At 32.3% G+C, this 12,604-nt stretch overlaps 1 protein-coding gene across 1 annotated transcript; it reads right to left on the bottom strand.

Annotated features, from left to right (window-relative positions):
* Positions 1-5,701: 5,701 nt before the first annotated feature.
* LOC133680114 (scarecrow-like protein 14) lies at positions 5,702-7,678 on the bottom strand. Its single transcript, XM_062102937.1, has one exon. It carries the CDS (start codon positions 7,676-7,678, stop codon positions 5,702-5,704), a length of 1,977 nt encoding a protein of 658 aa, XP_061958921.1.
* Between the last annotated feature and the right edge of the window lie 4,926 nt (positions 7,679-12,604).

Genomic DNA, 12,604 nt, shown 5'->3' with positions numbered 1-12,604 from the left:
CTCCATATTAGAAAATTAGCGTCAATGATTGTGTTTGTGAAATAATGGGCTGGCTGGCTGAGACAGCGACCCTCGATTCCAAATTAATATTAGCATGATCAACATGAATGGAAGACCATTTTCCTCGATCCAGATAGAATTATATGAAACCATAATGTCAGGTGATTTGTCTTGATAGCCAGATTCATCTCACCTTCCATGGAACTTTCACCATGCGACTCTGGCCTATAAGATCTCACGTACATGGTTATGACAGGGGAGTTCTTGGAATATGTTCAAAGGTTTAACCATTGGCTGACTTTGTACACTATTTTCAATGATAGAGACAAGCAGCCTCTTCAAAGATAGCCATCTTGCAAAGAATAAATTCAAATTGAATGAATCGTTTCCTGGCTACCTAGGTAATCACTTATATTCCTATCTACTCTTCCAGCTGGTTTAGTATTTTACTGGATATTGTTATTTAAAATAATATATATTTTTATTTTAATATTAACATATCAAAATAATTTAAAAATATAAAAATAATAATTTAAAACTAAAAAAATTAAAAAAACATTTCAGCTATAAAAACAAACACCGCCTTAATTTATGCAAGAAAAGCAAAACCCCATTAGAAAAGTTCATATTAGCAATTATTTATGCATACTTCATGGTTGGCATAAATATCAAGCTAACATAGAAGAGGTAATGAAAAATTCGATTATCATACTTTTACAAATTTTCAAATAAAATGTTTCAACTCTTATATAATTTTCATTTGATTGTCTGTACCTTGATTTTTTTTTCAATCAAGTGTATGTATTATTATTATTAAAATACAAAAAAACTTAATGTTTTTAAAAATAATAATTTAGAAAAATAAAAATGATATAATGATATTATAGTTGATGATGTTCTAAAATTTAATATGCTTAAGAATGTGGTTTTTTAATGTTTGCATAGTGAGTAATCATATATTCATGTCAATATTTCATTCTCCAGAGCTCAAAAAGTAGATGATTGGTGGTAAAAGACCTAACTCCTACAAAATAATTTCTTTTGATGAGATTTAGAGACCATCAGATAATAAACTCAATAACTTTTAAGTAATGAATTGCAATAAATAAGAAAATAAGCTATAAATTCCAAGAATAAGAGTATTTGTTCTTGTTTTAGTATGATAAATGCTCTTATATTTAAAAGTACGAGTACTTAGAGAATATAAATTGTGAACCCTTTACAGGGTGATTCAGAGGGTATTTACAGCTCAAGATCTTGTCGTTTTTGCTGAAGTGGAGGGAATAGAGAATCATTTCCTCCTGATAACTTTAATGATAGATAAATATCTCTTACACAACATCAACGAATGATAAATATCTCTCATACAATATTAATGATGATAGAAATATGGTAGGCCCTTATAAGATTTTTATATATCTAGGGGTGTATAGAGATGAATATTATTGACATTAATATTTTATGCTAAAAGTCATAAGAATAAACAAATGAAGCTTTATGGCCCAACATGGAGCCTATAATGATCGTGAGACCCATACCCACTTGGGTTAGGCATGATGCCAAGCCCACGGGCGATGGGTTTGACAACTCGTCATACTCATGTCTGTTTGGACTCATAGCGTAGTTGAACCCGAGGATATTAGATCTGATAGTTCTTTAGACCCATGTCTATTTAAGCTTAGTGTGTAGCTGAACTCGAGGATGTTGAGTCTGGTAACTCGCTTAGGCTCAACACGTGGCTAAACTCATAGACATTAGGTCTGACAACTCTCCGAACCCATATTCGTTTGTGTTCAGTGTGTAGCTAAACCCAAGGATATTGGGTCTAACAGCTCACTAAACTCATGTTTATTTAGGCTCAGCACGTAGCTGAACCCAAAAACTTTGGGTCTGACAGCTCGCTAAAACCATGTTTGTTTAGGTTCAATTGGGTTTCGCATCTCGCCATACCTATACCCACTTGGGCTCTGCTTTTAACCATGTCCAAGGACGTTGAGCCTAGAAGCGAGCTAGACTTATGTCATTTAGGCCTGATATTCTTTCGAGCCTATGGATGTAAGCCTCATCCACTAACATTGGGTTATCACCTTGCCTTTAAACCTTCCAAATAAGAATTCGAGCTCAAAATTATTTTTTTCAAAATATATTGATCCATTAATAGTGAATATGTAAAAGTTAGAAGAGATTCAAAATCCTCTGTTGGAACATGTAATGCTCTTAATGTTTTAAAAATTTAAGGACAAAAAATGATTTGTATAATATTTACTTAAACATAAAAATAATGTTATGTTAAATATTTAAATATTAAGATAGTTCATATAATTTTATAACATCAATGTTTTTGTAACTTCTCAAAAATAAATAAATAACATCATTTGTATAAGAACATGCGCTAAGTTTTTCATTACCTAACACTACTAGGAATTTAGAACATAGAAATAATAATCAATAGATAATATTATGTTGCTAATTTCTAATGAAAATAGCGATAGGGTATTTTCATCAGTAATTTCAGATGAAAATAACAACAAATTATGTTATGTTGGTAATTTCTGATTTTGTAAAAAAAATAAAAAATTAACAAAAAAATTCATCAAAAAATTAACATTCCATGACTTAACAACATAATATTTCCATCGGAAAATGTAAATAAGTTATAACTAATATTTCCCTCCACTATTTTCTTCTTCTTCTTCTTCTTGTAAAAAAACCAACCAGCAATCTCCTATTCTCTCACAAATCCGACCACCCTAACTCGTATGCATCAATTTACATTTATATTAGTAGTGTCAACATCCATCATTGAATTTGTTTTTGTGAAGTATCAAAAAGTAAACAAAGACACCTATTTTTTTTTAACCGATTTGTGTTTTAAGTTAATTTATTAAAATATTTTGTTGTATTTGTAGTTTGCATGTATATTTAAATGTCTTATAGTTTTTTTCTAGAGAAATCTGTTGTGTTAATACATGTTCTATATGTTAGGGTTTGTTTGAGATTTGAAGGAAATTGAATTTTGTTGTCATTTAATAAAATTGAATTTGATTTTGTAACTTAGGTGTATTATAATTGAAGAAATGATGAGTTGTTTTAATGGGTATCAATTATATTTTGTCAATTTTATTGTTAAGTTGGAGATTTTGAGAAATTGATTTTTTTTATGGAATTGATAAAATTATTTATTGTGTAGCGATGTATTTGTTATTGTAAAATTACTTTTTAATGAATATTGAAATTAATAAAATTTTAATGCTCAATAAAATTGATAGTGTTTGGTTTTATTGTGATTTTTGTTTTTTTTTTTGAAATTTACAACTACATAACTAAAATAAATACTAAACTTCCGACCATATTTGTTTTCTATATGTGATTCTATCAGAAATATAGGTGGTCTTTCATCAAAAATTTGCATAATAGTTTAAAAGTTTTAGACCTTTAAACAAATTGGGAGAGAGACCAAAACAAGTCTTTAAGTATATACATATAATTAGAAGAAATTAGAAGAGAAGCAACATGCTAGAAATGTTGTAAATAATGATATATAAAAATCTTTTCAAAAAGTTTTTTTTTTTTATCCCACATTGAAAATATATTATTTTCTCCTTTTAAATTGAAGTATTTAAATCAAAAAGGTTTTTTTTATCCCACATTTAGAAAACACAACTTTCTTCTCGTAAACATAAAGTATATATATTAATGGACTTCCAACCCTATATTGAAAAAATAAAATATTTTTCTAGTATTTATATAGTGAACTTTGATATGGGTTAATAACTAACAAGGAAAGGGTGGTAAGCTCGTACGTATAAGGTTGGGTTGAGCAAGAGAAAAACCTTTGATTGTCCCCTTGCGCGCAAGGCAACACATAAACTTTATAGACCTTTTTTATTCAATAATAATTTGTTTTTGACCCTTAAATTGAAAAAAATTTCAACTCCTGGAATTAATTTTCTAACAATCACCACAACATCTATATTTCTCAAACAACTATTTTTTTTTATTAATTATTGTAACAACTACATGTTACAAAAATTCTATAAAACACTTTTTTATTCTACCATGTATTTTTCTTATTGGTTATTTTAAACTCTTAACCTATATATATATCTCCTCCACGAACTCTTTGTAAAAGGTAGTACACAACCAAAAAATATTTATTCTATTTTTTTTCTTTTCAAAACAATTGTTGGGTTCTTTATTTTCTTTTACTTGTTATTTCTGTATACCTTGTCTTATGGAGGTACCTATTCAATACTGGGGGATAACTTTGTGGAGAAAATATCATTAAGGACAATGTTTATATACACCTCGGGTTTACTGTTCTTTGTTTCTTTTTGTTTTCTGCTCGTATTATTTACATGTTTCCATTCATCAACATATATAATTCTAACAAGAAGATATAATCTAAAGACTAACTAATTTGTCTAGTTCATTATACCTTCCGAACCCCTGATCAAGTCCATGCCTGTATAACTGAAGCAGACATTATTTATCCTCAACCATAATGCAAGGCAATAAGGGATTAACTAAAAAATATTGTTCCAATTTGATGTCTTTGCATCAAAGGTCAATTTATTTGTTTCTAGCCATTGTTAATCCTAATATCAAATTTCCAAAGCCACCAGCAAGTACTTAAGGTTTAATAATGTAAATGGTAATAAATTTCATTAATATTATCTTGTATTGCGTGATTAGGAATAACTTACAGGAAAAAAAATTAATGTAGGGAAGTATTACTTTGTTGACTCTAGTTATTCGAATGGATTTTTGGGCCCATATAGAGGTGAAAGATATCATCTTTTAGAATTTCATTATAAAAGGCATCCACAAAGTATAGAGAAGTTATTCAATCGGTTTCATTCTTCAATACGATGTGTAATAGAGCAAACTTTTAAGGGTTGGAAAGAAGATGAAGAATTTGCAGAACATGCTAGTATTTCCATATAAGACACAAGTTCAGATTGTTGTGGCGCCAATGGCTCTACATAATTATATAAAAAAGAATTCCAAACAGGATATTGCATTTACTTAGTTTGACCGTCATCCAAATTTTGTTCCTTAGAATATTTTTAGTGATGTGGTTCTACGTTCACAAACATATGGAGGAAGCATATATTCACAAATGGATAGTGTTCATCGTGGGATCGCATGAAGTTTGATGGGACAATAATTGAAGTTTTTATAATACCAGTTAGTCTTATTATATGTATTCGACGTTTAGTGTCATACATTGAATAATTATATGTCATTTTTGTTCATTTTAGGTGTAACTACAATTTCAATCACAATCTTAAATAAATTTCTCATGACATGCTTTTCATCAAACAATAATTTTAACCAAATATAAATTTTAGCTTTAGCAACCATAAGCCAGAAAATTTGATGCTGCGTTTCTCATCTCCGAATCTCTGATACAAGATGCTTTTTGCTTAGCAATAAAGCTTTTCACTTTTTTTCTCAACTTAATTAGATGATTTTACAATAATAATGTGTAAAGATAAATTAAAGAGAACACAATAAGACAATCTCGAAGCTTGTCAAAACGAAATTTTATTCTCATATGTAATAAAGTGTCAATGAGCACATGTCTGAAATAGGTTAGCAATAGCGAGTTAGAACTCCAAATACCAAAAAAAAAAAAAAAACAAACCTCCCTAAGAGCAAAAATCCATAGCTAGCTAGGCATAGATTAATTTCCTGGTTAGGCAGATTTCCAGCAGGAAATGGCAAATAGGATTCTGCCTTTCCATCCCTGAAGCATCCACTGGCCATCTTGATCCATCAGAAAATCCTTGTGATAACTTGACTTCACTTGTTCTCTCACTTTTTCCATGATCCCTTCTTTCAGTGGGAGCTGCCTGAAACCAGCCCTTACATTCCGAGCCTGCCACTGCTTATATTTCTCTGGCCTTTCGATTCTGTCACATCCTTCACATGCTATGACATTCAGGATTTCCTTTCCAAATACCTCTTGTTCAAAAACCAACCTCTCTGGATCTTCACGGGCTGTAATGGCTTCGAGCATATCAAACAATGATGAGAAGTAGAAGAGGGCTTCCCGGAAACGCGAAACGAAGAAAGGAGAATTGTAAGCCCCGTTAACGATCCCATGAATGAAGACAGCTGGATTAATCCTCTTAATTAAGTTAAGAACAGCATTCCTATGACAGTTCAAGACTACTGTCTCATCAAGGAGGTGCCGAAACCTGTATAAACTGCTAACAACAGTTACTTCATCTCTGTCGATCTTGAGGTCCTCGAGTTGGACATTTTCCCATTTTTGTGATATCGCATTATACTCGAAAGGGACATTCAATTTATCACAATAACTTGCCAAGTAAAGTCCTATTTCTTCAATTGTTTCTGCTGACCTGTAACCAGTCTGGGGAAACTCTATTCCGGTGATGCGAAGCACCGGAGGACCACCAGGTCTCACTGAGAGATGCTGAATTAAGGAAGGCCATGGGAAATCATAGAGAATACCGAAATTTATGATGTGCAGCCTTGCTGCATTTTCAGAAAGGTCCATGATAGTTTGCGTTGAGAAGAGATTCGACATGACCATGAAAGGGCTAGCTGAAATAAATCGTCTGCGAGCTTTTAATATGCATTCGGATGTCACCCTGTTAGCAGCAAGACTTGCATATACCTCACTTCCATTGCCAGCCATGCGAGCCTCTAGGGCATTAGAAAAGCAATGGGCCAGCCTCTGGGATCCATCACCAAAAGGAGTAGAATGCTGCCTAATCTGTGTTAATAGTTCAATTGCACTCCCGTGATCGTTGCTTGCTACAGCTTCTGCACAGTGTATCAGAAGAGTCCTCGTATCGACCAATTCCCTGCAGCTAACGTGATTCTTCCTGAAGAGCATTTCATAATTAGATCCTCTTGATTGTTCTTTTAGATAAGGTATCATACCTGGACCATTTTGAAATGTTTCATTAAGGTTTAACCAAACTGGCTCGTCATCTCCACCACTAGACGGAAATACCTCAGCAAACATTCCATATTGCTCAGCTGCTTCAGCATAAACTGAAGAGTGCTTATTTCTCCTCGTTTCTGACTTCTTCTCCACTTTGTAATGATTCTTTCTTTCCTTCAGCTCACATGCCGAGTGATCCCAATAACTTTTCTCTTTAGTCGCCATGACTGGAGTCACTTTGTTGTTTTCAAAATCAAGAATCATTTCATTTGCCTGATGATGAAATTCCCAAGTCTCTTCTGTCCCTCCCTTAAACAACACATCCAATTGGCTCGCACCAAGGGCTACATTTACAGAAGAATCCACCTGCTCAGGGAAAGTTTGAAAAACGCTTTCAGGAAAAAATGGAGGTGAATTGACCTGCAAACTCGAAGGGACAGTGTAGTTAACAGACGGAGTTTCTCTGTTGTGTATGAAGCTGGACACAACCATGTTGTCAGCTGTCTCGGAGCTGTTACAACCATAAATATTGCAACAGTGAGTACTAACAGTCTTTATAATTTGATTTGGATCGGATACTTCACTGTCTGACGAGGAACTTTTCTGATCAAGGATATCAGAAAAGGGTTTTTCAGCAGCCCGAAGAGAAAAGTCCCGTGCAGTAAAGGTTTGTTCATTGGACTCTTCTTCCATAAGAATCTGGCTGATGCACTTCAAAACAGTATCAGCTGTAGGATCTTTAAAAACTGGGTTCATGTTCAGAGATGGATTCAATCTCTTGGGAGTGTGAATTAGGAGGAACTATATATAGAAAGTCAGGAGTTGAGAAGGATTTCTTCAGGCAGTATTTAGATGCATGTAGCATACAAAGAGATCCATTATATACTTCAATGTACTTTTTTATACAAAACGAAGCAGGCAAGAAAAGGCAATAAAGAAAAAGTACTCTGATCACAACTTCATTCTCATGCACTAGGTCTGTTATTGCTTCTTCACATAATGCTCCTTTGTATGCAGTTGAAGCTGTTGGGAGAAATGGCCCGGCCCCATCTGATTAACTGAGATGGATAAATAGATTTCTATGATTTATTAGTAAATATAAGTTACAAAAGTGTGCAGCTTATACAGGCAACGGAGAATGGAAGATCGCTAAATAGGTATCATGATAATTTACCGCATATTTTTTTTCTTTACCTGAATTTATGAGCAGCAGCTGAGTATCCGTGGCTGAGTATCCGTGCAGCAACACGCTCTGCATGAATATGGAAAAATGAAAGAGATCGGGCTAGCTTAAACTTGATATTTGGTTTGTGAATAGTAACAAAATAAAGCCAAAAGTAATAGCTTAACAGGAAGAAACCTAATACGATATCACAATTAATTAATGCACTGAGACAAGGAACATAACCCTCTTTTTATAATGCTGGAATGGTACACAGCATTTTGTTTTTTTCTGCAATATAATGTCATTTCAGCTGTACAGAACAGTGGAGACAGTTTTTAGCTAACTTTTTCCTACCTGAACTTGGCATTGTGAAAGTTTGAACATCAATATCAGGATTTTCATAAATTTAGAAATAAACGTAAATTATTAGACCAAAATTATTATTCTATGACGTATACGTCGTTGAGCTTCACGCTACACAAGTGGAGTTGAGCAGATTTTTTTGACCCACAAGCCAGATACCCCTCGTGTGGGATGTCCAAAGAATTATGCAGGTTAAGGAACAAGATTCATTACAAAGCATGAGGAAACCAAATTCTGCTTTTTCCTACCTTTCACGGGACCTATCTTGTTCGCGAAGGATTTGACCCTAGCTCGAAGCACTTCTGTCTTTTAACATCCCTTGAGTACTTTCAGGCCCATAACTGTGAATAGGAATCAATAATAAGAAACACATAACGTGCAACTTCAATTTGTTACCGATTCCAGATTATACTCTTATGAAACATAAATAACCTGTTTTTGATCGGATCAGTGTAGGGATGCTCTAGTTTTCCATAAATTGTATTATAAGAGCCTAAAACCGGAAGCGAACTGGTGAGGAGTGTGGAAAAGTAATCTCCGTCAAAGCAGTCGCCCAATTCGGAGAGCATCTCTAGTTATATCGCTATATAGATAAATATATTACTTACCATTGAAGGGACAAGCATATTACATTGAACCGATCTTGTCCTTGGCATTCACTTCCATTTTTTCTCCGCATCGGCTCACAAGTCAAAATTCACGGTCTGTAGTCGTAGAGAGTCCTAGAAAGCAAGGGTTATGAAATTTCTTATGCAGTATAACAATTAGTCGCAAAATGCCATTAATAAACCGCAGTGGATTGCACTGTTGTAGAGTAATTAAATCATTGTGGGTGAAGAAATTATGCCACAACTGCATCAACTTCTCTTTGGGCAATTGATTTCTTTTAGGTTTATGGTAATTCAGACACGTAACTTCATTCACATACACATATAATTCTTGAATTATGAACTGTAAATTATTTTATAAGTTGTGTTTTTTACGTTACATAGAAAAGATTGAATCCGAAACCTGTTATGGAAAGACGCCGCTAATGTCAGTTAAGCTACGTACAGCTCCTTGGAATTATTTTGCAAGTTGAAAAAAATATATATAGAGAAATCAAGGCACGTAATATATTAAATGACAAAACAAACCAGAGAACACACGGCAAGCATATAATATAATCTTGACCCAGCACACAAACCGACTTGACAAACAAGCAATTCGAAGCAACAAGTTTTCCCGTCATTTGAAATTGATGCAGCAGAAGATAATTAATTTTACGACAAGAACTGGTGGTGAAATTGTCAAATATTCTACTGCATTCGGCTGCTTTCTGCGTATTCATAAATATTTGAGATGTTGCCTTCTCTCCTGTATACCTGCCAGCAAACTTAAGAAAATAATTTAGGGTAAACTGTATTTTTTGCCCCCGGAGTTTTGAAAGTTCAATGCTTAGTACGTACGTATATATACATGTAATTTGTTTCTATTTAAGTAGATATATTTTTATTTTTGTTATTTGATTATTCATATTTTTAATTATCCTAACATATTAATTAGTAAGGATTTACATGGACATATAATTATCTAACTACTTACTAAAAAAAAAAGGAACTCAAACTAATTTATTTAAATTGGCAAACAATTACACATGAAACAATCAAAGAGCATAATTTATTTTACTTGTGGACCAACAAGAAATAATATTAAATTTTCACCATAAACATTATGAATTAATAAAAGGATGCAGTCTTATATACACACTTTCACACATAAATTAGCAAGGAGATTTAACTATGACTAAATCAGATTGTTATATATATGGACTTGATCAATATAGTTTAAAAAACCAATGATTTCTTGTTGCGTCTTCAATATTAACGGGCTCCATTAATTTTCACCATAAACATTATGAATATAGGTTTTGAGTTATTAACTACTTGACCAATCTCTGTTATCAAATATACGCTTATCAAGAAAAAAAATCACGGGTTCCATTAATTTCTTTTTAGGATTCATAGCTGCTCGACCTGTCATTAAATGTACATTTATCAATAAAAAAAATTCAATAGTCATATGAAAATATTCTAGTTTTAAACTAATTTTAACTTAGATTTAGTCTTCAAATAATTCCACACAATATAATTATTATTTTAAGAAAAAAGGGTTTTCTTGTTACACTAAAAATGATGTCAAAATCACAATAATGAATTTGATTACAAGAAAAGATGAAAACTTTCTTGAGGTACTCTTCATGTTAATGAAAACTTTGAAAAATAACTGTCAGATTTGGATCTTACTTTTGATGGAAAGATTTTTATATAAGTCTGGAAGCTTTAACCGTGTGAGATCTTAACTTAATTTGATGAAAGACAAGGAGTATTCATATTAGTTCGAAAGTTTTATATGTGTGATATGAATAGATTTGACTTGATTTGATGAAGATGAATAGTATTCACACGAGCTCGAAAGCTTTAACCATGTGATGTATAGATTTGACTTCATTTCATGAAGACAAAGAGTATTCACACAAGTCCAAAAGTTTTAACCATGTGAAATCTTAACTTGATTTGCTTTGATGAAGGAAAGGATTGTGATCCCTTGTATCTTTGATTTGGTTTGAATGAAGGAAAGGATTTTGATCCCTTACTTCTTTGATAAATTTGAATTTCTTTGAAAGAACTTCCAGTATGTTTGCTTGTTCTTCAGTTTTTCTTTTTCTTCTCTTCTTCTCTTCTATCTCGTATGTTTTTGTGTTTTCTTGTCTTCTATACTTATGTTTGAATTGATAGCTTTGTTGTCTATTTATAAATAGATCATGTGTAATTTACCTTAAATGTCCTTCATGTAAAGGGTGTTTTAGGAAATTTGATATGAAAATTATTTAAAATACCCTTAATTAGAAGGATATTAAATTAAAAATCATAAAATTTATTTTGACTAAGTTTTTAATTTAATCTGGATCCAAACCCAATAAATTTAATTTTTTTTCATAGAAAGCTTTGGTTCATGGGCTAGACTTATTGAAATCCTAATGTCAACACATATATTATAAATAATTGCATTATTTGTATAGTATTATTTATTTTGAAACAATTAGCCTTATCACTTCTATTATTATGATACAATCTTAAAATCAATTAACTAAGAAATTCATATATAAATAAATAAACTCATAAAAATATAAGTTTAACAATGAAATTATTTAAAGTTCATTACAAATAGAATCTTGTATGAAGAAAATATTTCATAAATGTTATAATTAATAATAAAATTATACCCAAAATTATAATATAACTTATCTTTAATCTTAATTACATGTATTCCAAATATTTTTTAATGAAGTTGTGAAAACTTCAATTTGGATTGGGTTTTCCATGACTGTCTTGGGTTGATGGAGTTATTAGGTTTGACCATTGGTTTATGAGTTGACATGGTGACTTTAACGCCCACTTGCAAAAACAAGTGTTATATAAGAATAAAGGACCACTTGATGCTTAAGACAATAAATGTAGAAAGATAAATAATATACATAAAAGTAAGAGAGTGAAAAATAGAAGAATAACAAATAGGGCAAGAGAAAAGTGTATTAAGAGTGGAGTAAAAGTTGGGGAAATGCAATGTGGCGTTGTATGGTCTGCTCTGTTGTTCTTATATATATTAGTTCATATGAACTTATCTCATGGAGTGTGGAATTGTAAACATCATATGTAGTGATGTAGGTGCCATATTGAGGGAGGTGTCACACCACTGATGGAAAATTTGGGCACCCTTGGGCATAGAGAGAAAAGTTTGAGTCTTCTAATAAGATATATTGGCGAGAAGTCATTGGCAGGGAAGATAGGCGCCACACTAACAATTCATTGCTGATCTAATTACTTTTCATGAAGAATTAACACTAGTGAATGATTGTAAGGCATTGTATTAACAAATGATGCTTCCATAAATTGTATCAGGTGTTTGGGTGGTGATTATACCAATAAAGGTGGTTACATGGCATTCAAGCTGAGTATTTTCTCCTTTATTCCCCCTTCTCTCTTAGGAGACTAAATTAGATAATTGCGGGAGAATGAGGGGATAAACTAAATAAGAACAAGAAAAATTAGCTAGCTCGTGTAATACACATGCCAGTAAGTGAGTCAGGCTCGTCGCCTTTAGATAGTGAGTGT

The sequence above is a fragment of the Populus nigra genome, chromosome 19 (genome assembly GCF_951802175.1).
Source record: "Populus nigra chromosome 19, ddPopNigr1.1, whole genome shotgun sequence".
NCBI lineage: Eukaryota > Viridiplantae > Streptophyta > Magnoliopsida > Malpighiales > Salicaceae > Populus > Populus nigra.
This window is presented reverse-complemented; position numbering and strand designations above follow the sequence as displayed.